This window comes from Chionomys nivalis, chromosome 6, assembly GCF_950005125.1.
Source record: "Chionomys nivalis chromosome 6, mChiNiv1.1, whole genome shotgun sequence".
Classification (NCBI taxonomy): Eukaryota; Metazoa; Chordata; class Mammalia; order Rodentia; family Cricetidae; genus Chionomys; species Chionomys nivalis.
The window spans coordinates 20,058,895-20,082,878 of record NC_080091.1 but is presented as its reverse complement, the minus strand read 5'-3'; the positions used below and the strand labels follow the sequence as shown (position 1 = coordinate 20,082,878).

Below are 23,984 nucleotides of genomic sequence, written 5' to 3'. Positions count from 1 at the left end.
TAGATTTATCATCTGGTTCCTGTTCTCTAATGCTTATTCTAAAATAGTGTCAATCCTAAATTACAGAGACAAGCTATATTAACATAAGATATCTTAGTTTTAACTTTTTAAAAAAAAAAAAAAAAACATTTTTCCCCTTCAGCTTTCTTCACCCACACCTTTATCCACACTCTCTCTTGCCTACTATTTTTTGGATCTGAAGTATATTTGAACAATTCTTCATGATAAAATATTAAAAATAATTAACATTATAGTTACCCTTATAGAAATATTCTCAAATCTTTCAAAAATCAAATATAACTCATTCTTCTTGATATGTTTATAGAGCTAAAGTGTCACATGCTAAAATCTCAGTACTTTTACTCTATTTTAAAGTATATAGAAATGATGGGTAATTATAATTGATAGCATTTGCACACTGACAATAAACCTAAGACAACTATGATCTTAATAACACTAGAAATTTGGAATTTAAAACTAGATTCTTATAGAAGTTAAAGATTTAATTAGATTTTTACTTAATCTTATTACATTTGCACAAAATATGCTCTTTATTATACAATTTAAGTGCAACCATTTTATCATCTTTAACCTTCAGGGCAAAGATGACGTTTATGATCGTATGCTGCTAGACTACTTCTTTTCTTATCATCAGTTCATCCATCTATTATGCCGAGTTGCAATCAACTGTGAAAAATTTACTGAAACATTAGTTAAGCTGAGTAAGTATAAAAGATGAGCAGTAAATTCCACTGAATTATTTTAAGCCCCTAGCCATTCAGGAAGGGGAAAAATATATGACAGTCCCTTTATATTTTTCTTTTTTAAAGTGAATGTTTAAAAATATTAATTAGTGTCCTTGGGAATATTTTAATTTTTATTAAGAAAACACCAACTTACTGGTTTCCATTGGATAGTTCTGCCCAGAGTTTCAGCTGGCCTATTATGGAGCAGGAGCAGGGCTGACCATCACTCTGTACCCAGAAGCCCAGGTCCACCATCTTCACAGCAGAATTCAAACAAAACTGTGTTGCTTAGGGAGAAAAGTTTAGAGACACACTTCCCTGGCCCTTGAGGGTGAGTTGAAATCTTTAGTGCCAGCTGTGCTTTGGACCTGGTGGTGCCAGAAAAGCTGAGTGGGCTTGGCAGCGTGAAGCAGAGGTGCATATACGAGTGACTAGGCGGTAAGTGTCATAAAATGAGAAGACACATTTGAAAGGAGCATCATGAGCAACAGAAAACAAATCCTTCAGTGAGTTATATAGGGAGAACAACTTGATGGATGTCTAATACCTCTCTCCAAGGCCAGGTCCTAGAAGTCCTGAAGGATAGGCCAGGATCCTCTGTGGTCTCTATAGCTTCATTTCAGAATGTGGGGAGTAATACTTATGAAACTACCACTTAGATCAAGAAATAGGCTATTACCATACCCCAAAGTTCTTTTTGTGTTACATCTCAGCAACAACTCCCTTTTCTATGGAAAAGATATTGGTCCATTCCAGGTAGGGCAAAAGATATGATCCAACCATAGTTTTCATTACCCAGGAAGAAGGAAGTGGTTACAGCTGTCAGGGATAACTCCTCTTCAAAAAAACCATCTTATTGGTAAGTGATCAGAGCATCTTCAGATTTGAAAGGCTGTTCTGTTCCTTCATTAGCTGATCATACCTATGTGTCTATGGGTGATGCCAAGATGTGGTAAGGATATCTGCAGATTCTCTGTTTCAGAATTGTGCATCTGGGCTCTGACACTTGGTAAACATCTTAGTCTAGCAATAACAACTGTCAGGTGTAAAAGAATACTCAGGAGTTCTGATAGTGTAGACTTTGTGCTCAGACAAGAGGTGTATCCAAAGATGCTGACTTTTGGAGAACTTTCAGGTAATCATGTTTATATAATTTATAACAAACTATGTGAAGAGCTGTTCTTGATACTTGGACAATTTTGACCAAGTAATGAATGTTCTACCATTTTTGAGTTTCTCTTTCGTCAACACAAATATATACTTTCATGGAAATTAAGAATGGAGAAGGGTAGCTGGATGTGGTAGCTCATGCCTGATTCCCCACACCTGTAATCTCAGCAGTCAGGAGGCTGTGGCAGGAAGATGGCCAGACTTTTAAGGTCTACGTGGGCTACAGAGTTAAGCTGTCTACAAAAACAAGCATAAGTAACAGGGAGAGAGAAAGAACACACCTAACATCATACACCAAATCAGCGCCACCATAGCATGGAGCACTATTCTGCCTTACTGTCGTTTTTGTGTAAGTCTGATGAATGTTTTCGGGGGATGCACATATTCCCAACTGTGCCGTCATTCAGAGCATGGTGGTTACTAGCCTTGCTGGAAGGGTTAGAAATGCAAACTGTGACCAAAGGAACTGTTTTATGTAATTCCAGCCAAACTAAATTTAAATAGCCAAATGGTGACTGTTCCAACAAAGCTAGGTACAAACCCAAACCACAAAGCAAGAAATTGAAAGTTTATTGGTCCATTCCTAACTAATGCAGAAAACTGATTATCCTCTTAATGTAGAGACTTAAAAGCAATGATGTCTGGGAAAATTATGCCCCAGTGTCTGACATTAATTACTCTTATAGCCAAGACAACTATTTCCTAGGAAAGGGCTCTAGAAGACAAAACCCACATCAGTGACAGCAGTGGTGAGGAGAGTTGGTAATATTGATACGTATGACTCTTTCAGGAAAAGTTTAAACTGAGACTTTGAAGTTAGATAGTCTGAAGATCAGAGTATTAACATATTATTACCATATGTGAGATCTTTCTCAAAATCTATGTTGGATTGCAAGTGATTTCCAGTTTTGAAGAAAACACTTGGATCCCTGTACACTACCACAACTTCATTCATCTCTTTGTCTTTTTACTTTCATTTTGTAAATATATTTTCTTTCCTTTTACAAAAGTAAACTAGAATGATTCAAACAATGGCAAAAAAGACCAAACAAAAGCACATATTTAGTAGCTTTTAAAGATAATATCCAAGCCGGGCAGTGGTGGCACACACCTTTAATCCCAACACTCAGGAGGCAGAGGCGGGCAGATGTATGTGAGTTTGAAGCCAGCCTGGTCTACAAGAGCTAGTTCCAGGACAGGTTCCAAAACCACAGAGAAACCCTGTCTCGAAAAAAACCAAAATATATATATTAGCCGGGCAGTGGTGGCACACGCCTTTAATCCCAGCACTTGGGGGGCAGAGGCAGGCGGATCTCTGTGAGTTCGAGACCAGCCTGGTCTACAAGAGCTAGTTCCAGGACAGGCTCCAAAACCACAAAGAAACCCTGTCTCAAAAAACCAAAAAAAAAAAAAAAAGAAGAAGAAGAAGAAGAATTTGGTTAGATACTGGTATTTATAGCCTACGGCATCTTATTTCATAGTAGAACATTATTCATGGGCCTTTATCCACTAGCTGTTGCCATAACTTCTCTAAGATAATGATGGGTGGGAATAACACTACTATAGAAAACCACTCAGAGCCGGGCAGTGGTGGCGCACGCCTTTAATCCCAGCACTCAGGAAGCAGAGGCAGGCAGATCTCTATGAGTTCGAGGCCAGCCTGCTAGTTCCAGGACAGGAACCAAAAAGCTACGGAGAAACCCTGTCTCAAAAAATCCCCCCCAAAAAAGAAAGAAAACCACTCAGAATTATAACAGCTCCAAGAAACTGTGACTGGTATATATATACATATGAATATATGAGCTGGACAGTGATGGCACACGCCTTTAATCCCGGCACTCAGGAGGCAGAGGCAGGCAGATTTCTGTGAGTTCGAGGCCAGCCTGGTCTACAAGAGCTAGTTCCAGGACAGTTTCCAAAGCTACAGAAAAACCAAAATAAATAAGTATATGAAATATTTTATTTTCATAGCAATCTTGGAAGTACTAAATATTCTGAAACAACATTTCCCTACAGAAGCAGCTTGAAAGGTATTTGTTTTACTGACAAACCATGTAAACCTTCTACAGTCTCAGGTTCTCTGACAAAAGATAGATATGTTTGAGTGAGGAATGGGGCAAAGTATGGACCTTGCTTAAAGATGCCTAAAGTCACAGGTTAAAGAAATTTAAGTTTTTACAGAATCCATTACATTTTAGATGTGCCATTCTATTTACTGAGGGAAAGCCTAGAAGTGCACCCAAGACTGATGAAAGTGGCTCAGCAGTTAAGAGTTCATGCATGTCGTTCATGCAGAAGACTGGGATCTGTTCCCAAAACCCACTCCAGTTGGCAGCTCACAACCATCTGTGACTCCTGCTCCAAGAGATCTGATGTCTACTTCTGTAATCTGGGCAGGTGCACACATACACACACAAACAATATATAAAAGATAAAGAAGTATATCTGAGAGTTGGGCGACTGCTTCTCCGTGTGCTTTATACCCAGTGAATGACATAGGTATTGAGGAGGAATATGCACAGTTAAGAGAATATTGGCCTCTGACTCATCCCCAGTGCTTTGTGAAAATGCAAGAACATTCAGAAACCCTGGTGCTTCAAAATAACCTTCTGTCCAAGGGAATTCGAAGGACTGGAAGGGGACTCAGTTCCCCCTGGTTGGCATAGCGTTGTCTAGAGCTTACTATATGAGCTGGCTTAGGAAACATTCTCGGATTGGTAATTATCTATGTTCATTGCTGTATTACATAGTATTTCAAACTAATTCCCTCAGTGCTGCGCTACCTAAAATAAAACTAATATGCTACTAGTGTTGGTGAATCTAAAAGTAACAAGGCTCAAAGTAGTTCAGTGGGAGAGCATCCCACATAGCATGATAAAGTCCCTGGGCTTGAGCCCCTGTACAGTGTGGCAGGGGAAGTATTATGTTAATTAAGCAATGGTACAGGTAAATGTGAAGATCATAAAATGATACCAGAGGGTTTGAGTAAATGTAAATTAATGAAAAGAATATTAGTGTTAGAATTAGGTAAATGTGGGATAGACGTAACTAACAGGCTTTGAGATAAATTAGGGGACTATTACAAACTCTGTTCAAGGAAAAAAAACAAGCTGAGTATGGTGGCGTACACCTGCAACCCTACCACTTAGGAATCAGAGGCAAGGTCATCATGAAGTCGAGGGCAACTTGGGTTGCAAGAGAACGTCTTAGGAAAAAGAGCAAAAATTGTCGCCCTGCTTCCCCACCAAAGCAATAACAACAACAAAAGAAAAAATAAAATAAGAATTAAAGTAATACTTTTTAAAGCTGAGATATTTTAAATGTGTTTATCTGACATACCTAATATAGTAGGTGTCAATAAATGTTTCTTTCCCTCTTGTTTTTAAACATGGTTTAATATCAAGGCATCACCAGGGTTGCTTTGTTGTAGGTATTAATGTTGGCTTTTTGTAGCTGTTTAAAGGAAGGAGGATTATTTCACTTTGAGGAACAGTTGAAGAAAGAAAAAGTTAAGAAAAACTTTAGTGATAATACAGACTTTTATATCAGAGCAGCAGTCTGGAGATTACTGATAGACTGAGGAGCTGGATATAGTAACAGACTCTGCATCTGTAGGTCACATGGTCTTGGACTTTTTGTTGTTCTTCGTCTTAATGTTTTGTTATCAACATTTGAAAATGTGGAAACTTTCATGTTTAGGAGTTCAACACCTGTAATCCCACAGTTCTGAGGCAGAGACAAGAGAATTGTGGGTTTCAAGACCAGCTTTAGCTATGTGTCAAGAGACCATGGTGTCAATGTTAAATAAAAATAAAAAGCTATTCCCAACTCACCCAACCATAAAACAGGTGGCGTCAGACTTTGGTCCAAGGGTGAACCCTTATTTTGTGACCAGTTACAATGAAAGAATATGTGACTAAAGAAACCATTTCCTGCCAGGCAATGGTGGCGCACGCCTTTAATCCCAGCACTCGGGTGGCAGAGGCAGGCGGATCTCTGTGAGTTCGAGACCAGCCTGGTCTACAGAGCTAGTTCCAGGACAGGCTCCAAAGCCACGGAGAAACCCTGTCTCGAAAAACCAAAAAAAAAAAAAAAAGAAGAAACCATTTCCTGGAGCCATAACTTGATGGCTTGTATGTTTGTATGTGTTATGATAAATACTTTCTGCTTCATCTAGTTTAGGTTAGAATAATTAGGGAGGATGAGCAATGTCTTGTCTTAACAAGGGACTAGTAGGCTTCATTCTGAAAGAGATCCCTAACTGTAATTTGCTGTTTAAAGATCTCAAAGCCTTGGTCTAACCCAAGAGCTGTCAAACTACAACCCACCTACTAATAGTTCTTAAAAGCCAGCAGCTACCTACTAAGAGTAGTTTTCATATTTACATACTAAGGAAATTAGAATGTTTTATGACACGTGAAGATTGTGATTCAAATTTTAATATTTGTTAAGATTTGCTTGTAGCTAGTCAACCTTAGTTGCTGCTCTCTCTGCCACTTTGGCATTGCCTTTACAGCCTTGAGTAGCGACAGTGCTTATACTTACTGTTTGCTCTCTATAGAAAATCTTGTGAACTCCTGACCCAGCCCATACTTGTTAACTGGAAGACACCTTATATCCTGTTTCTTTTTAGTTGTGTTGTTCTTGAAGGTGGAGAGGTGCAGAAGTAGAACATTTATGGAGGAGCTGACACTGTAGTTTCTGTAAGAGAGGCAGGGAGGATGGAGGGGAGGAGGAATGTATGACAATCTGTCTGACACCTAGAAGAGGTTGAAATTAGAAGTTTCAGGACTTGGGCAGTAGCTGGGTAGTAAAGTCTTACCTAGTTTATGTGTCTGAGCTCTTAGTTTTACCCCCCAGGAAAACATACACACACATGCATGTACATACACACACGCACGCACAGAAGTCCTAACAGCACGGACAGTCCCAAATCTTATCTACCCAGAAGGTCCTGAGGACAAGGCAAGAAGACAGTAGTAGACTCATCGGTGTTTACTTCATGGCACACAGAGAAACAAAAGGGGAAGAAATGAAATGTTTTAGAATGTAGTTCTCATCACCTTCTCTCCCACCCCTGTAACAAGCCTGGAAAATTGTCTAAAGATTTCCTTAATCCAAGAAAACTTTGAAAACCCCAGATAAGTTCAGTACCCAGAAATAAAGAGCTGGCTGAAGTTGTTGTCTTAGGTACTTCTGGGAATGAGGTGTAGGGTGTATAAATAAATTCACAATTCTGCATTCTCAATTTTTGCAGTGCTTAAAACATTGCAGTGAGTTCTCTCGTGTTGTATATATTTCTAAGAATACAGAGAAGATGCAGTTGAAACCAGAGATAGCTGACAGTATTGTACCTGCAGTTCATTAACTCAGCTGTATAACATAGTTATAACCTGTTCTGATTTTTATTTTTCATATATTAGGTGTCCTGGTTGCCTATGAAGGCTTGCCACTTCATCTTGCATTGTTCCCCAAACTTTGGACTGAGCTATGCCAGACTCAGGTAAAGCAAATGGGTTCACATGATTGATCTCATCCAGCCATATTACCGGGAATTTTTAGAACAACTGAATAAAAACTGAATGTTAGAAATTCGGAATGTTGTAGAATTAAGGGAATTACTACCTGCTGGAATTTCATTCAAACTCACGCTTTGCATAGGGGAATTCCAAATAAGATGTTTATGTTGGATTTCTTTTTTTTTTTTTTTTTTTTTTGAGACAGGGTTTCTCTGTAGTTTTGGAGCCTGGCCTGGAACTAGACCAGGCTAGCCTCGAACTCCCAGAGATCCGCCCGCCTCTGCCTCCCGAGTGCTGGGATTAAAGGCGTGCGCCACCACCGCCCAGCTATGTTGGATTTTTTATCCATAGCTCATAGACTGCAGTTTCTGGGAAAGTCTAAAACCCTGAGGTAGTGGAGGAAGCAAGCTCATAGCCCTCCCAACTCTTTCCACCCTACTCTTCACACATCTCCAACAGAAACCATGGTGCTTGTCCTTTAACTCTGCCTGGTTGTGGTTCTCAGTCTCACTGAGAACAGGACAGTTTCAGCTAATACCAAATAGAACAGGAACTCCCTCACACTTCATTTCAGAGTGATCTCCAATCAGGCATGGTGATGCTTGCCTGTAACTACAACCCCATCATATGCTGGAGCAGGATAGCCACAAATTTAGGGCCAGCCTTTGGATACATAACAGGACCCAAGTCTTTAAAGCCAGCACATCAACACTTAAGTAATGCTTGTTAAGATGTTGAAGAATTTGTGAAGAAAGCCAGATTAGCCAGATTAGTCTAATCTAAGGTTTGTCTCAGTTCTTGTATATGGCCTAAAAGATTCCCACGAACATAAACTCTGGCTGTATCTCCAATTGTTCGCCATGCAGTACCATAATAAAGGTTATTTCCTGTCCCAAACTATAAGACTGTATAGAGCATCATCTGTTCCCTTGAAGAATGTCAGTTTTTGTGGTAGTACTTATGACTGCTGGACAAAAGTTTCTGAACTATTACTACAAAGAACTTTATTATTATACAGGGAAATATAATAGGAATCTGTGAAAGATATTGATCTCAGTCTGCTAATGTGACTGGCATTCAGAAAATGACTTGCTGGTTTATTTTAAAGTCGGGGTCTCCCTTTTTAGTCCTGGCTGTCCTGAAACTCACTGTATAGACCAGGCTGGCCTCGAACTCAGAGATCCACCTCCCTCTGCCTCCTGAGTGCTGGGATCAAAGGCCTATGCCACCATACCCGGCTGTATTTTAATTTTTAAAATTTGTCTTTTCTTGGTTACCTATTAGTCTATCCATTGATTGTCCCCTTAAAACATTCATGTTCTATTCTTTAAGGCTTGTTCTTTAATCCTTGTTAACTCTGTGCTGGGTGGTAAGGCTACATTAAGTGTATGTTGTTTGGGTGGGGCTGGAGGAATGGCCAGTGCTAGGAGCATTTGCTGCTTTTCCAGCACCCATGTGGCAGCTAACAACTGTAACTCCAGTTAATGGGGAATCCAACACCCTTTTCTGACCTTTGACACGGGACAGGCACATGTGTATGCAGACAAGTACACACACAGAACACGTTGAGTTTTGCCGTTGTCTTTCTCTAGCAAATTGCTATAGTTCCACCTGTAACTGAACATTGTCCAAGTTCCCAGCTGCTAACTGCAGTGTTTCTTCTCTCCACTTTAGTCCACTATGTCAAAAAACTGCATCAAGCTTCTGTGTGAAGATCCTGTTTTTGCAGAGTATATTAAATGTATCCTAATGGATGAAAGAACTTTCCTAAATAACAATATTGTCTACACATTCATGACACATTTCCTTTTAAAGGTATGTATGTAGTTCTGAAATGCCTTTTCTGCTTAATTAATGTGTGCTTATTATGTTCGTCTTAAATTTTAAGACTTGTCCGTGCATGTGTGCATACACAAAATATGTATTCTTTTCTAGGTTCAAAGTCAAGTGTTTTCAGAAGCAAACTGTGCTAGTTTGATCAGCAGTCTTATCACAAACTTGATAAATCAGTATCAAAACCTACAATCAGATTTTACCAACCGTGTTGAAATTTCAAAAGCAAGTGCTTCCTTAAATGGGGTAAGAACTGTGCCAAGAAGTTCAAAACTAACCTTAAAATCAGCTCTTGTATGTGTCCTCTTTTTAGCCATTATGGCGTTACTGTTTAAAGGATCACATGTGAAGAAAACTATTTCAATTAAGTGTTCATTGTGTTATGTACACTTAAAGCACACTTTCCATTATTGAGAACATATAACCAAATGGCATTCGATATATTAAGGGCAACAAGACCAGTAAAAACTGATTATACGCACACTTATCATAGCACTTGAGAAGCAGTGGCAGGAAGATCACTGGCAAGTTGGACACTAGCCTTAGAATACAAGTTCCAAGCCAATCAGGGTCAGCATGACTATCAAAAACAGAATAGGTCCCTTATCTCTGCTGTGGCGGGGGGGATTATCTATCTATGGCTCCCAAGTAATCAGAACAGCCACACTTACGATTATAAAAGCAGCTAAGACTAGAGAGTATGTTTATGTAGATTCTGACAGCCATAGAATGGAACATGTTGGAAACATAGACTTATCATTCAGCCGCAGGCCCCTAATGAACAAGATGCTTACAAGCTAAGCAGGGTTTTTTTGTTTTGTTTTTATTTTTATGGAGACATACACCAGAACTGAGCTTGAGAAACTATGACTCCTATGAAATAAAAATCCAGATTTTATTTGAAATTACAGTATTATTTGAATCACCATGTAAGCCTAAGCTGCATTATTTGGTTTCTGTTTCAAGACTCTTTATTCTTTCGTACTTGACATAGGCACAAAATGAAACAATGTTATAAACTGATGGAATACTGTAATGTGCTAATTCTGGTTTTAGATTTATTCTACATTGCCAGAGAGACCAGAATAGATTCCTGGGAAATAAACATCTTCATTTAACTGTGAAGTTGTCTAAATGTTGCCTTTAGGATTTGAACTCTTCCTGTCTGGGTTTCTGTAGGACCTGAGGGCACTTGCTTTGCTCCTGTCAGTACACACTCCCAAACAGTTAAACCCAGCTCTGATCCCAACTCTGCAAGAGCTTCTGAGCAAGTGTAGGACCTGTCTGCAGCAGAGACACTCACTCCAAGAGCAAGAAGCCAAAGAAAGAAAAACTAAAGGTTAGCTTTGTCAACTAAGTCATTGGCTGGGGCTGGGGCTGGAGGTATGGCTCTGTGGTTGCTCTTGGCTAGTATTGCAAGCCCTCAGCTTCGACCTCCAGTACTACAAAAAAAGACTGAAACAAAACACTGGCTTCTCACAATTGTCCCCAGTAGGATTTTAATCTTTTGAGGAAGATTCTGTTTTTATGTATTTTTCCCCCACAGATGATGAAGGGGCAACTCCTGTTAAAAGAAGGCGTGTGAGCAGCGATGAGGAGCACACTGTAGACAGCTGCATTGGCGACATAAAAACAGATACCAGGGAGGTCCTGACCCCCACTAGCACCTCAGACAATGAGACAAGAGACTCATCCATTATTGATCCAGGGACCGAGCAAGACCTTCCTTCCCCTGAAAATGGCTCTGTCAAAGAGTATCGGATGGAAGGCCTATCTTCATTTTCAGAAGACGGGTCACATATCCGGTCACAGCACGCAGAGGAACAGTCTAACAGTGGCAGGTTTGATGCCTGTAAAGAGTTTAAAGACCTTCACTGTTCCAAGGATACTACACTAGCTGAAGACGAGTCCGAATTCCCTTCTACTTCCATCTCCGCAGTTTTGTCTGACTTAGCTGATTTGAGAAGCTGTGATGGTCAAGCTTTGTCCTCCCAGGATCCCGAAGCTGCTTTATCACTCAGTTGTGGCCATTCCAGAGGCCTCTTTAGTCACGCGCAGCAACACGACATTTTAGATACCCTATGTAGGACCATTGAATCAACCATCCATGTGGTCACAAGGATATCTGGCAAAGGAAATCAAGCTGCTTCTTGACATTAGATGTGGCATGTCTACTTTCAAGTGCCCCTCCTCCTTGCCGTTTGTCTAAATTTTGCTTATTTGTTTTGTGCTTCAGTTTGTCCAGTGCTCTCTGCTTGAATGGCAAGATAGATTTATAGGCTTAATTCTTGGTCAGGCAGAACTCCAGATGAGAAAACCTTGCATCTTCTGTATACTTTCTAAAGGGCAATCAGATAATGGATATGTTTTATGTAATTAAGAGTTCACTGTAGTGGCTTTCATTTAATAAGGCTTTCTGGGAGAATCAGGGCTCTGACCCTGTACAATGTAATTTAAACTTACAGCATTTTTACTGTGTATAATATGGTGTCCTCTGTGCCAGTTTTGTACCTTAAAATAAGAGAGGCAGATTGCCTCTGATCGCTGTGGTTCTTATTATCAAAATTAAGTTTACTTGTATACGGAACAACCACAAGAAATTTGATTCTGTAAAGAATCCTCTTTAGCTGTGGCCTGGCAGTATATAAATGGTGCTTTATTTAACAGAATACCTGTGGAGGAAATAAAGCACACTTGATGTAAAAATAACTGTTTTATTTTTATTGAAATGACTGCCTCTTCTGTGTACTTGAACTGACTGTGATGCCTTTGTTACATAAGTTGTTTCAGTTCCCTCGGACGACAGCCAGCCCATGAGCAGACTGAAGACAGGAAGCATATAGCCTTCTGCTTTGCTGTTTGAGAAGTCCCTCAGCAGTCCAAAACAGGAACTGACCATGTGGATGTCTCACCAAGGAAAGCCAGAGAAGCATAACAATGCAGCCAACTAGCCCTCACCACAACAACACTCCTAAGAACTACAGCTTGAAAACTGGAGTAGAATAAAAGAATAGTATAACATGCCATTTATTTGTCTTAAGCTTAAATCAACTGTAGCAATGAAGTAGCATGTTGGGACCAGCTTTAGCTTGGGGAACTGGACTTCACTTACTTTCCAGAAAGGAACACCCATGGAAGGTGAGACGACACCTGATTTTACTTGGTGCAGAGTCTAGAATACATCAAGCAATGCTTTTATATTCTGTAGTTTCATGAATTTCATCCAATATAAAATAAATTAGGGACCTTGGGGGAGGGGACTTTTTGAGGAAGAAAGAAGAGGTAAGTAAACAGGCCAGGTTTCTGCTTACAAAAGGAGGTCCTTATAAAACCTAACTAATTCAAGCATTCTGGGTGGTGAGCTGAAGTAAACCTTTTATTTCTTCAAAGTGTTGCTTCTGCCAACAGAATTTTGTATTCTCTTCTTTACAGACAGGAACTCCTTTACAGTCCAATTGTAATTCCGTTTGCCCTGGAGCAGGCACAAAATTCAATGCAACTGTTGCATAGTGTTCTGGGGGGGAAAAACCAGGAACCTTATTATACCAAGAAGAAGAAACTGTATCCCAGCTTTAGTTTGCTGGTATATATAAAGTGCACATAACATACCTTCTGGCCAGTTCCTGCACCTCCATTTCATGATGATCTTCCTGTTTGTTAACTGAAAACAAAGACAATTCTCAGAAAACATTTATTGAAACTTGCACAATACAACAGAAGAAACAAACCCTCTTAATACTAGAATGTACAGTAGCATACAATTCTGTCTTCCAATTTACACATCAATGTACACATCAAGGACAAAGCTATGGTAATAACTGGTAGCTACAGAACTGATTGAAAAGTCCACTGATACCTGGCAGTTTGGACCCTAATGATGTAGAATGTGGAGCTTGAAGCCTCCAAAACAATATGAGGCAGAATAGAGAGTGTTACGCTATTTTTGCAGAATTACTATCAAAGTAAGGCTTAGACTTTATCATTACTTATAAATATATTTTTTCTTTTCTGCAATGAACTTTATTAAAGAATTTGAGACTGAACTCATCGAAAGCTTTAAAACAATTAAAAATAATGAGTGAAAGGAGCATATCACCACTGTAACCTTGTAGGTAGTTACTTACCAATTCCACATATTCTCCAGTGATGTTCCCATCAAACATCTGGAATTTCCCTCCCTTTTCAGCTTCTAAGACAGCAGGAGATTTGGAAAATTTTTGCACCAACTAGCCAAACAAAACAGACATGTTATTCTAACACATGCTGTCACACTGTGCATGTGGTGAGGAAGATACCAGCATCTTATATGCCACGTCTGCATTTTTCAGTGGTGTGGTTTTGCTTAATTTTGTTAGACATCAAAGCTTTTTTTTATAGAGGAGGGAAATTTACATAAAATCCCCCAATTGCTGATACAGCCCACAAGTGCTCATTGTTGTTCCCTCCAGTTATTCAGTCACCAATGTCCCTGATGCCCTTCCTTCAAAAACAGATTTGTTCTTTGTGACATGGCTACAAACCTCATTTGGTAGAGTAGCTCAGAGAGTTACTTACGTCCTTCACGGTGAAGATACTGTACAGCTGTTCTACTGTGGTGTCAAACAGCTCAGTCAAGTGCAAAGCTACAGTGGGAATCCTTACACCCAGTGCCACTGGAGAAGCCTGCACCTCAAGATGAGAAAGAGATTCAAGAGGATGGGGAACATACCAGAAGAGAACCTCAGGATTCCTACAAGGTCAATCCTACAAGTTGCACATTGATGCCTCCACTCACATAAGAACAGCATTAAAGTTCTTTGCTCCAGCAGTGCAGTGCTGGCTTTTATGCTAGGAGCCGTTTAAACACCTCTGATCTCAGTTCTGTACAAAGGGACCCAGCACAAGACAACAGGGTCAAAGATGACCAGAACATAAGGTTGTGAATTTCATGCATATATTCCTGCTCACCAATTCTAAATCCTAATGTCAGGACAGAACATTATTCTATCATAATATATGAGCTTAAATGTCACTTGCTTTTGCTGGCTATGATGGCTCACACCTCCACTCCCAGGAGTCAGAAGTTTGAAGCAGAATCACCATGAGTCTAGGCTAATCTATCAACCAATGACTTAAATTTTGATGTTTAGTGTTCTTCTCATCCATCAAGAATTAGAACTTTAGGCTAGAGGTGAGTTCTGTGGTAGGGAGCATGCCCAGCATGTGACAACCCTCACACTTAACACAAAAAAGCAATCCCATAAAATGATGTCACTATCTTAAGGGGAAATGTGTAAATCAACACCCTTTCCTCATCTACAACCCAGTATCAAAAGGGTGTCTGGAAAATCATTAAGGCATCCTTACTACACTTTAGCCACCAGGCTCATACCTGCAAAGAGTTCTCAGCCAGTGTCCTCTCAACAGTCAGTTCCTGAGTTGTTACAGCTCTTGTTGGTAAAATCATTCCTGCTGTAAATTCTATAAGTGAATAGGAAGATTTTGTTAACATACTTCTTTTTATCTAAACTGGCATTTTTCAAAAGAACATTTTGAGGCCTTGAAAATAACTCCATGTTCTTACATGTATTACTGGTACTTATTAGCAAAGGCCCTTTTATTCATGCTCCAATGCCTTGCTTTACCGCATTCCTCTAAAATGCTAATTTTTTTCACAAGTTCTTTTCTAAATAGGTTGTACATTAACTGTTAGTAGTTTATGGTCTTGCCTACTCTGCACTACCCCTTAAAAGCTTATTCTCACTCAGTCTTCTTACCTGGGAGGTCTTGTGGGACTAGTGCTGACCCCAAACCTGTGTATGCCAGTACCTGGACAGTCAGTGAGCAAGCCTCAAGGATGAGTTGCAGAGAAAGCCCTGCTGGACGCTGCCCAGCTCTCATCTCTAATATGAGAAAATAATAGCCTCACTTCCGTACAATATAGGGATTATCTAGGTATTATCAATACCTGTAATATCTGTGGTCACTTTCATTCATACATTCATTCACTCAGCAAAGATTTATTAAGCACCTACTATGTGCCAGGCATTGTGCTAGATGCTGGAGATACAGCAGTGAACAAGAGAGACACCTTCCATGCCCTCATGGAGCATATAGTCTAGCAGGGAAGACAGACATTAAACAAGTAATTACACAAAAACTATTCTGTTGGGGAGGGGGTTTCTTTTTTGAACAAGGTCTTACTATATAGCCCAGCCTAGCCTCAAACCTGCAGTCATCCTCCTACCTCAGCTTCCCAAATGCTGAGAGTAAGTGTGCCATCATGCCCAGCTCAGGAAACTGCTGACAAGTGGCGGTTATTAGTCTTACCCACAACTAGCTTCCAACACCCAGACTACAATTTATTCTGCAGTCTAGAGGTTTCAGGAGCCTGCCTTGGGAGTCCAGCCCTCATGCAAAACATAATTGGGTAAACAGCAAGGGACCCTGTGGTTCACAAGGGATGCCTTCTTTACCAGTCTTCAGTGCCTTCAGGTACTCTCCAAGGGCCTCCCTGACCTTGGCGGTGCCTGTAGTTTTCATAAGATCCTTCAGTATATCCCCATCTCCTTTCTTTTTACTCACGTTCACCTGCAAATCAGAAGAATAAAAACTTAAGAAAAAACTGATGAATGTATTTTTCCAACACTGGATCCTATTGAGAACTGAACTGTGGAGACAAAGGAAGTGGTCGCAGTCACAGAGGAGTTAAGAATTTTTAGGTGAGTACTGGCCACCACATTTTGAGCGAACTGTACAGAAGATGAGCATTTAACTTGTTTTGAAATTGTCTAAATACTGGAGTTTATAAATAAACTGCTTGTGGCTTTATCTAGAGAAGGTCCGGTATGGCAGCTACTTGTGGCTGAGCATTTAACAAGTGCCTGGTCTGAACTATGTTATAAAAACTAATACACCAGACTCCAAAGACTTAATACAGAAAAAAAAGGTAACATACCTCATCAATTATTTGCTAATTACATGTTAAAATCATATTAACTCTCTACTTGATACTGAATTAAAATTTTCTAATTCTATCTGGGTTTTTTTTTGTTTTTTTTGTTTTTTTTGGTTTTTCAAGACAGGGTTTCTCTGTGGTTTTGGAGCCTGTCCTGGAACTAGCTCTTGTAGACCAGGCTGGTCTCGAACTCACAGAGATCCACCTGCCTCTGCCTCCCGAGTGCTGGGATTAAAGGCGTGCGCCACCACCACCCGGCTTCTAATTCTATCTGGTTTTTAATGTGGCTACTAGAGAAATTAAATTGGTAATGTAAAGCAGCGCTTCTCTACAAACTGAAATCCATCACCCAAGAAAATCAAGTTCGCATATAACTTGACCTTGGGCTCTTGGAAGAGGAAAAATGGAAGAGGAAAGCAACAGAAAGGAGACAGTGATGCGATAAGTGGTCTGGATATTCTGATAGCAAAAAGGTGTTGGTCTCAAACTACAGCAGGTCCCTGTAATTCTGGAGTGGGCTGCATCTGAATCTGGCATTGGCTTGGCCTTTAGATCACCAGGAAGCTGCATTGTTGACCCCTATGTGGTGAGACTACAGCACCCAAGTGGAGCAAGCTAAGTCTGAGACAGGCCCACTTTATAAAGCTGAGACAGGGCTTTGCCAGTGTCTCTAGCTTTGGAAATTACAGCTGCTGTGCAACAGCGACAATGTGAAGAGTCAAGTAGCATGGGAATGAGCCAGCTACTTGACTGGGGGACAAGAAAGCCAGCAGTTCAAAAGTAAGTGGTTCATTAAAAGCAATGAGGGAGTATAGGTAAAGGCTGAGAACTGTCACACCAAGAGGAAGAACAGTCACACTCAGCAATTCATGCAAGTAGTCTGAGCACTACCCGAATGCATCCCTGAAGGATAAATTAACTACACAGATGAGAAAGCCAGCTGCTGCAGTCAGGTACCTGCCCAGGCATCACACCTGGCCCTGGGTGTCTGAAGCTTCCTAGGGCTTCCTCCTTTCCCCACACCTCTGTTCCACCTCTTATACACCCAGAGTGCAGTGGCAGACAACCTCCACAATTCACACCTACACAATAGACCCACACAGCCAAGGGAGTAGTCTGCAAATGCCCACCACCTATCCCAAAAGCTTGACTACAAAGGAGTACTCCAGCAGATACCTCAGTGTCATCAACGTCATTCTCTTCAGAAAGATTGGGTATCTCAATCAGTCCCTTGTGTTTTGCGCCAGATTCTTTAACTGTACCTAAAATGAGCAAAATGGGCACAGTTAATAACTAGTTTTATTTAAAAGTCCTCTGCCTGACTGAATAGCTCACATGTGGTTCCACCCCTCTTACGCAGTGTTATGTTGATGTTAGGGCCACATCAGAGAACAACCAAGAAAGGGTAGCTGCCCTAACAGGTTTCTCACCCATTTCCCTTGTCTTTTGCCATGTCAAGCAAAAAAAGGCTATTTTGAGGGGAATAAGACACTAGAGGGCCCAAGTGGGCAGAAAGGGACATGTGGAGAGAGAGGGACAGAAGGAATGAGCTCTGACCACGGAAAGCTTCAAAAGCTATGGCTTGGCAAAGCCTTGGTGAAGTTGGATTTCTTCCCACACTAAAGCCTCAATATCCTCAAAGACACAGTGGGCAGTCCTTGCAGCCAGCTCCTGGTTAGACCTGGAGGCCTCCTCTTGTTTGAACTGCGTATCACTCTTATTATACTGGTTTGGGGAAGCAGAGAGTACTTAATTTTACTGTGAGTACCAGGCTCACAGGCAGGGATACGCACCTGGAACAACGTTTAGAAACAGCCACACTGAGACACACTAAGCCACACTTAGGCATAACCTAAAGAAATTTCATTGCTGCCACCCATAACAGGCTGCTCTCCAGTCCTTTATGAGCTGAGTTATGTCACACAGGCATTAAAAATGACTGATTTTCTGAGGCCTGACCATATATGTAACAACTTCAAATGCTTAGAGGTTTGTTCTTATTTGTTGGTTGGTAAATCTCATACATTAACTTAATCTAGAATTCATGCCTTCTGGGGCCTGGAATACTTTTTTGTTTGAGACAAGGTTTCTGTGTGCAACAGTCCTGGCTGTTCTGGAACTTGTTCTGTAGCTTGACTGAAAAAGCTGGCGAGGCTGGTCTCAAATTCACTGAGATCCACATGCCTCTGCCTCCCAAGTGCTGGGACTAAAAACGTGTACCACCACTGCCCAGCTCTTGTTTATTTTTCAAAGCACAACACACACCACACTCATCAAAGTTGTGAGACATGGACCTGACTGCAGAAGGGTACAGACCAACTTGCAGTACACACAGGCTCTGGACATCTTCCTCAAACAGTGTTAGCGAACACTGGCAAAACCTTCTATCAGAAGAGCCCTCCCTTGGCTTGGACAGAGAGCCAAGGCTCCAGAAGTGCTACTCTGATTAGATTCTCTGAAGGGAGTGGATGTAAGAGACAGAAATGCCAAAATGCAGAGGTCATCCCCAGATCCCCATCTACCTCTTCAACTTGAGATGCCCATGTGATTGGTGCTGACTTGCAAGGGAAGTGCCAAGGAGTAGAATAAGGGTGATGAGGTCCTTAGGACACTGGCCTGCCTACTTGCCTTTACTTCTTGCCCTTGCCCTTAGCAGCCACAGATTCCATGGCTTCATGCCCACTTTGGTTTCTTTACCCCAGCCCACCCCACCCCCAAGGAACTGCCCAGGGATAATGAGCTTCAAGAAGGTCTTATTCTACACACAGACAACAGGAGCACCAGTCAGCAGATTCAGCTCCATGATGGCCACTTCAGAGGGACCTTCAAGATGCTTGATTCTGCACCAAAGACTGTTTCCATGGCAGCAATAGATATTTCTTAACCCTCCTGGATCTGAGGATTGTCTTGTCAGGGAAAAAAAAGGGGTTGTCTGGGCCAAGGAAATGAAGAGCTACATACAGGTCATGAGGCTCTTTGAGACTCCTGAGTCTTGCTACAATCCAGCTAGCAGCAGCCAAAGCAAAAGAGTGAGGGCAACTCCCAACTGGAAGCAACTGTTAATAGTCAGACGCCTAAGATCTAACCTAGAGCCTCTGTACACTAGGCAAGCATTCCATCACAAGCTACGCCCAAAGTTCTTGGCTTTTATGAAGTAGATCTATTTAGCTCAGGCAAGCCCTAACTTAAATTTTCTGGAAATGCTTTGATGTTTGAAAACCTCCTTGAAGCCAGGCAGTGGTGGCGCATGCCTTTAATCCCAGCACTCGGGAGGTAGAGGCAGGCTGATCTCTGTGAATTCGAGGCCAGCCTGGTCTACAAGAGCTAGTTCCAGGACAGGCACCAAAGCTACAGAGAAACCCTGTTTCGAAAAAACCAAAAAAGAAAAACAAACTTCCTTGACTCCTGCACAGTTACATCAGCCCAGCCTAATGAGCTCCTCTCTGACACACACTACACAGATGGAGCCAACTCCAGGACAGACACCCAATGTTTTTCCTCCTTTTTTTTTTTTTTTTGTGTGTGTGTGTGGGGGGGGGGGGGGGAGGGTTTAGACAGGGTTTTTCTGTGTAGCTCTGGAGCCTGTCCTGGAACTCGTTCTGTAGACCAGGCTGACTTTGAATTCAACAGTGATCCGCCTGCCTCTGCCTCCTGAGTGCTGGAATTAAAGATGTGTGCCACTACTGCCCAGCAGAGACCCAAATTTTTAGCATAGTGAAGTCTTCCATAACCAAATCTCTTGTTTTGTCCTCCTCCTGCTCCTGAGTCTGATTCAACATGTATTGACCCAAAAGTTAAGTGTCCTAGTAGAACTTGGAAAAGATAAGAAAACCGCCAGCAGAAATGCCCCCGACTGGTGCACAGACAAAATGTGGTCTATCCACATAATAGATACAAAAAGCATAAATACTGAAACATAGTACAACATGGACTGAATAGAGAGTCAGGGAACTTTACATATGAACTGTCAGAGGCAAATCCACAGAGTCAAAACTTAAGCTAAAGACCCCAAGGGATGGGCTGGCAAGACAACTCAGTGGGTAAAGGAGCTTATTGCTGGAGCCTCGTACCTGAATTAAGTTCCTGGAACCAAAAAAAAAAAAAAAAAAAAAGGGTGAGGAAAAGAGCCAACTCCACAAATGTGTCCTTGGACCTCATATGACCCACCATGGCACACATGCCCACACACACATTGTATGTATACATATAATTTTTAAAAATACCCAAGGGTGGCCTAGCAAGGAGGCACAGTGTGTAAAACCACTTGCTATCAATCCTGCTAACTTCAGTTCAATCCTTGGAGAACAAACACATGGTAGAAAAACGGACTTTTGCAACTTGTTTGCCTTCTACCCATATGCTATGGCACATAACTCTTTGTGCGCACACACACAAATAATTTTAACATTTTTCAATAATTAAGAATTTTTGGTGCAAGCATTTGTGGAGGACGGGTGATGCAAGCAGCAGCTCCAGGACACCCTAGTCACAGCAGCTGGTAAACCAGGGTTCAGCTGGAGTGCTGGGTAAAGTGCAGTTTCCAGACCCACCAACTCCAAATGCACCTGAACACCAAGAACTTCAACTGCTAACTAAATGGAAAAACTGCCCAGCCTGCCTCTTGCCAGGACCCCCGTTACCTTTCCAGGACAGCTTGATGTTCCACTCATAGAAGAAAATTAGCTTTCCTTTGCGGCTGCTACAGGAAGCCTCACCTTCCACCTGCTTCAACTCACTGATCTCACACCGGCCAGCCTCATTCTCCATAGCAATGCCAACCAGGAGCTCCCGGAGCTTCCCCTTGGACCAAACGGTGGCATCCCGCTCTGTCCTACCAGAGAACAGAAAGACACGGGTGAATGACCCAGGTGAATTCCATCTGCCCAGCCAGATGCCATCCAGACCAGGTGAGCCCTGTTACTCACACAGCCTCCCACTTGCAAATGGGCTTCTCCGACTAGCTTTCTATTAGGTATCTTCTAAGCCTGCTGCTCTGTTTGTTAAGACACTATTATTCATAATATTAAATGGGCAATCTTAAAAACAATGGCCCCGGGAATCAGAGTCCAGCAATCTCACCCACAGGAAATAGATGGGCTCAGGCCATCTGTAATGGTGGTAGTCATTTAAATAACCTTAATCACAGTATCAATTACTGAGCTTTTCCATATTTATCTTATGCACTCTCCCTAATGCTCCCATCTGAAGGGATGGATAACGGCTGTGAGAAGTCAGTGTCCTAGCCACGGATAGCCTAGAATACTAGACATCAATCTTTCAGGATAGCCAAGTCATCTACTGGTGCGGTCCGGGCTCTGCCCTGGGAATTGCCTCAGCTTTTCCCAACGCCCGTCAGAGATGCAGGCATCTCCCGGTATTCCAGAGACACAAAGGGGGCAGGTAGCTAGCGCAAACTGAGACAAAGCAAAGAAAGTGAGATCCAAGTCCCTGCCCTTCCAACTGCACACAGATACAGCCCTCGGCACACACGCACGCGCACTACGCAGCTCAAGCCCGAGGAGGGCCTGGAGAGGGGCGACAGAGGCACAGACGTCGGGGGGTGAGGCAGAAGTCCCTCGTGGGGCTTGGCCCAACTTTCAGGAGGATCCTGAAGCCGAAAGGCCAGGGCAGTTACGAACCGTCTCTCGCCAGGGGCAAGCGTGCTGCAGGGCCGCGCGGCCCTCCCCGGAGCCCGCCCGCGCCCGAGGCCCAGCCGCCCGCCCGCCCGCCCGCCCGCCCGCCGGCCGCACCAGTGCCAGTTGTTCACGTTGGTCCCGTCTTCCCGCTCCTCCACGATCCAGCGCGGGTCCCCCTGGCCCCACTTGGCCATGGCGGCGCTGGCGGCGCAGGCGGCGCAGACGACTAGGACGCGGTAGCGGGTAAGCGCGGGTTTCCGGCCTGAAGGTTGGCGAGCCCCACACCCGCAGGTCCCAGAAAGTGCCAGAAGTCCCCGCCCCGGGCCGCTTCGGCCCCGGCCTGCCCCGCCCCCAGCAGCCCGCTCCCGGCCGCCTGCTCCGCCCCACATCGACTCCACCCACCGCCGCTCCGGCTCCGCTCCGCCCCGGACCCCGTTACGCCCACAATATGCCACACCTCCGGACACCGCCTTCTGCCCGGCTCCTCCCCCCACTTCGCTCCGCCCCGTCCCAGATTCCGAGTCTCCCCTAAGGCTCCGCCCCGCCCTGGCTCCGCCCCTCCCTAGGGCTCCGCCCCTCTGGCCCGCCCAGCAGCTCTCCTCTCACTGGTGCGCTGAGGACCCGCCCCTGGTTCCCGCAGCCGAGCAGGGCGTCAGGCCTGGGCCGCCTACTGACGGCCGAGACTCCACCCCGGGCTCGCAGTAGCACTGGGTTTCTCAATTCCGAGAAGGCCCTTGGGCCGCGAGCGAGCTGCTCAGTTCTCTAAGCCCACCGCGGGGTTACTGAAGGAATACTTAACTTTATTCACGCAGTACTCTTCTAAAGACCGGCAAGGATTGTGCTTGCAAGCACATGGGATCAAGACACAGTTATAATTGGGTTTATTAATTATTTTCATCGTCTAACAAAAACTGCAACAACCATCTGGAAAGTGTTACTTAGGCGATTTATTTAGCAAAGAAAATAGGTAGTTCAATGAGAAGTTGGAAAGGACCTGGCTGTGCTTTGAAAAATTACAACGCTCAGACTGCTGAAGCGACGCTGTGTCTCCCAAATCAAAATGACATTTTGAGTTCATCTGATCCTAGCAAAGCTTGGCCCAGCTGACCGAAGGCATCGGAGACTCAAGGGGTGATTGGCGGGTCTTTGCGGCTTTCTTTTTATCCAGATCCGATTGCTCCTAATAAAACATTATTTGATAAGGTTTAGATAATCATTTGAAAATAAGACTTCAGAAGCCATAAACTGCTATAATCGGTAAAATGTGTAAACTCCAAAACTGTACAAGAGCTGATACCAATGGAAATAAAATGAGTGCGACTCTAGGCTGGAGATACGCAGACCGCTGGACCCTGAAGTGCTCTTCAGGTCTGCAAGTTCCCAGGTGCATTTATAGAATGTGACAATATTTGAGAACCTAAAGAGATTTTTAAACTGTCCCGAGTTAATCGATGTTTTTCTCCATTTTCAAGAAGCTGGTAAAGAAAAAGGTGAGAGAGAGAGAGAGAGAGAGAGAGAGAGAGAGAGAGAGAGAGAGAGAGAGAGAGAGAGAGAGAACCCTGACATGACAGTAAGCCTGGAGACATTAGATCAAAGGCAGGAGGTGTGTCTGCAGACGTGAGAGACCTAACGTCCTGGGCAGCGGACTGCAGTGAGCAGCCACGTCTCCGTGACGTGGAGGGTGGAGCTTTAGACAGGCCAGCTAGGTGCCGGCTGGAGGCAAAGGGGACGTGTCCTCAAACTGTAATTATTTCGTGTAGACAACTGACCCAGCATTCTTGTCCTCGCCGGAACATGACCTTGATAACTGTTTACACTGTGACTTTTTTTTTAACGTTTTGTTTATTGATTGTGTTTGTTTGCTCACACTAACGCAGAGGCCACAGCACAGGACAGGCATGGAGATCGGAGGATAGCGGTCCACAGTCAGTTCTCTGCTCACGATGTCTGCGAGTCCAGTCCCAGGAGATCCGCGTGGACCCCAGGGATGGAATAATGTAATTAAGCATATGTATACATATGCTTATGTATATACACATGTGTATATATAATGCTTACATAAATATACTTAACATATAATATAATCTGGGTCTTGATTTTTTTTAAGTGCTAGTGACAAAAAAGTAACTACATATTAATGAAA

At 42.8% G+C, this 23,984-nt stretch overlaps 2 protein-coding genes across 6 annotated transcripts in view; one reads left to right on the top strand and one right to left on the bottom strand.

The window, feature by feature from the left end:
- Window positions 1-12,261, top strand: part of Usp34 (ubiquitin specific peptidase 34) — a 193,680-nt gene extending 181,419 nt beyond the window's left edge. For 2 of the 3 annotated variants that reach the window (XM_057771236.1, XM_057771235.1), the window contains 6 exons: window positions 599-722; window positions 7,340-7,419; window positions 9,110-9,250; window positions 9,371-9,514; window positions 10,448-10,607; window positions 10,815-12,260. In XM_057771236.1, the coding sequence (XP_057627219.1) occupies window positions 599-722; window positions 7,340-7,419; window positions 9,110-9,250; window positions 9,371-9,514; window positions 10,448-10,607; window positions 10,815-11,422 (1,257 nt within the window). In that variant the 3' untranslated portion in view covers window positions 11,423-12,260. Of the gene's footprint in view, window positions 1-598; window positions 723-7,339; window positions 7,420-9,109; window positions 9,251-9,370; window positions 9,515-10,447; window positions 10,608-10,814 lie in introns of all 3 variants that reach the window. The other variant, XM_057771237.1, reaches the window with a different exon arrangement.
- A 5-nt stretch (window positions 12,262-12,266) lies between these two features.
- On the bottom strand, window positions 12,267-22,229 carry LOC130875445 (activator of 90 kDa heat shock protein ATPase homolog 2). Of its 3 annotated transcripts, none has more exons than XM_057771238.1 (9): window positions 21,956-22,229; window positions 20,846-21,036; window positions 17,382-17,467; window positions 15,724-15,838; window positions 14,640-14,728; window positions 13,823-13,936; window positions 13,393-13,494; window positions 12,878-12,929; window positions 12,267-12,782 (listed from the first exon to the last, which is right to left on the bottom strand). In XM_057771238.1, the coding sequence occupies exons 1-9, from the start codon at window positions 22,033-22,035 to the stop codon at window positions 12,610-12,612; spliced, it is 1,002 nt and encodes a 333-aa protein (XP_057627221.1). In that variant the 5' UTR covers window positions 22,036-22,229; the 3' UTR covers window positions 12,267-12,609. The 3 variants fall into 3 exon arrangements, with proteins under 3 accessions (XP_057627221.1, XP_057627222.1, XP_057627223.1); XM_057771239.1 differs by having other exon boundaries at window positions 13,823-13,930; window positions 21,956-22,227; XM_057771240.1 differs by having other exon boundaries at window positions 20,846-21,031; window positions 21,956-22,095.
- Window positions 22,230-23,984: the final 1,755 nt, after the last annotated feature.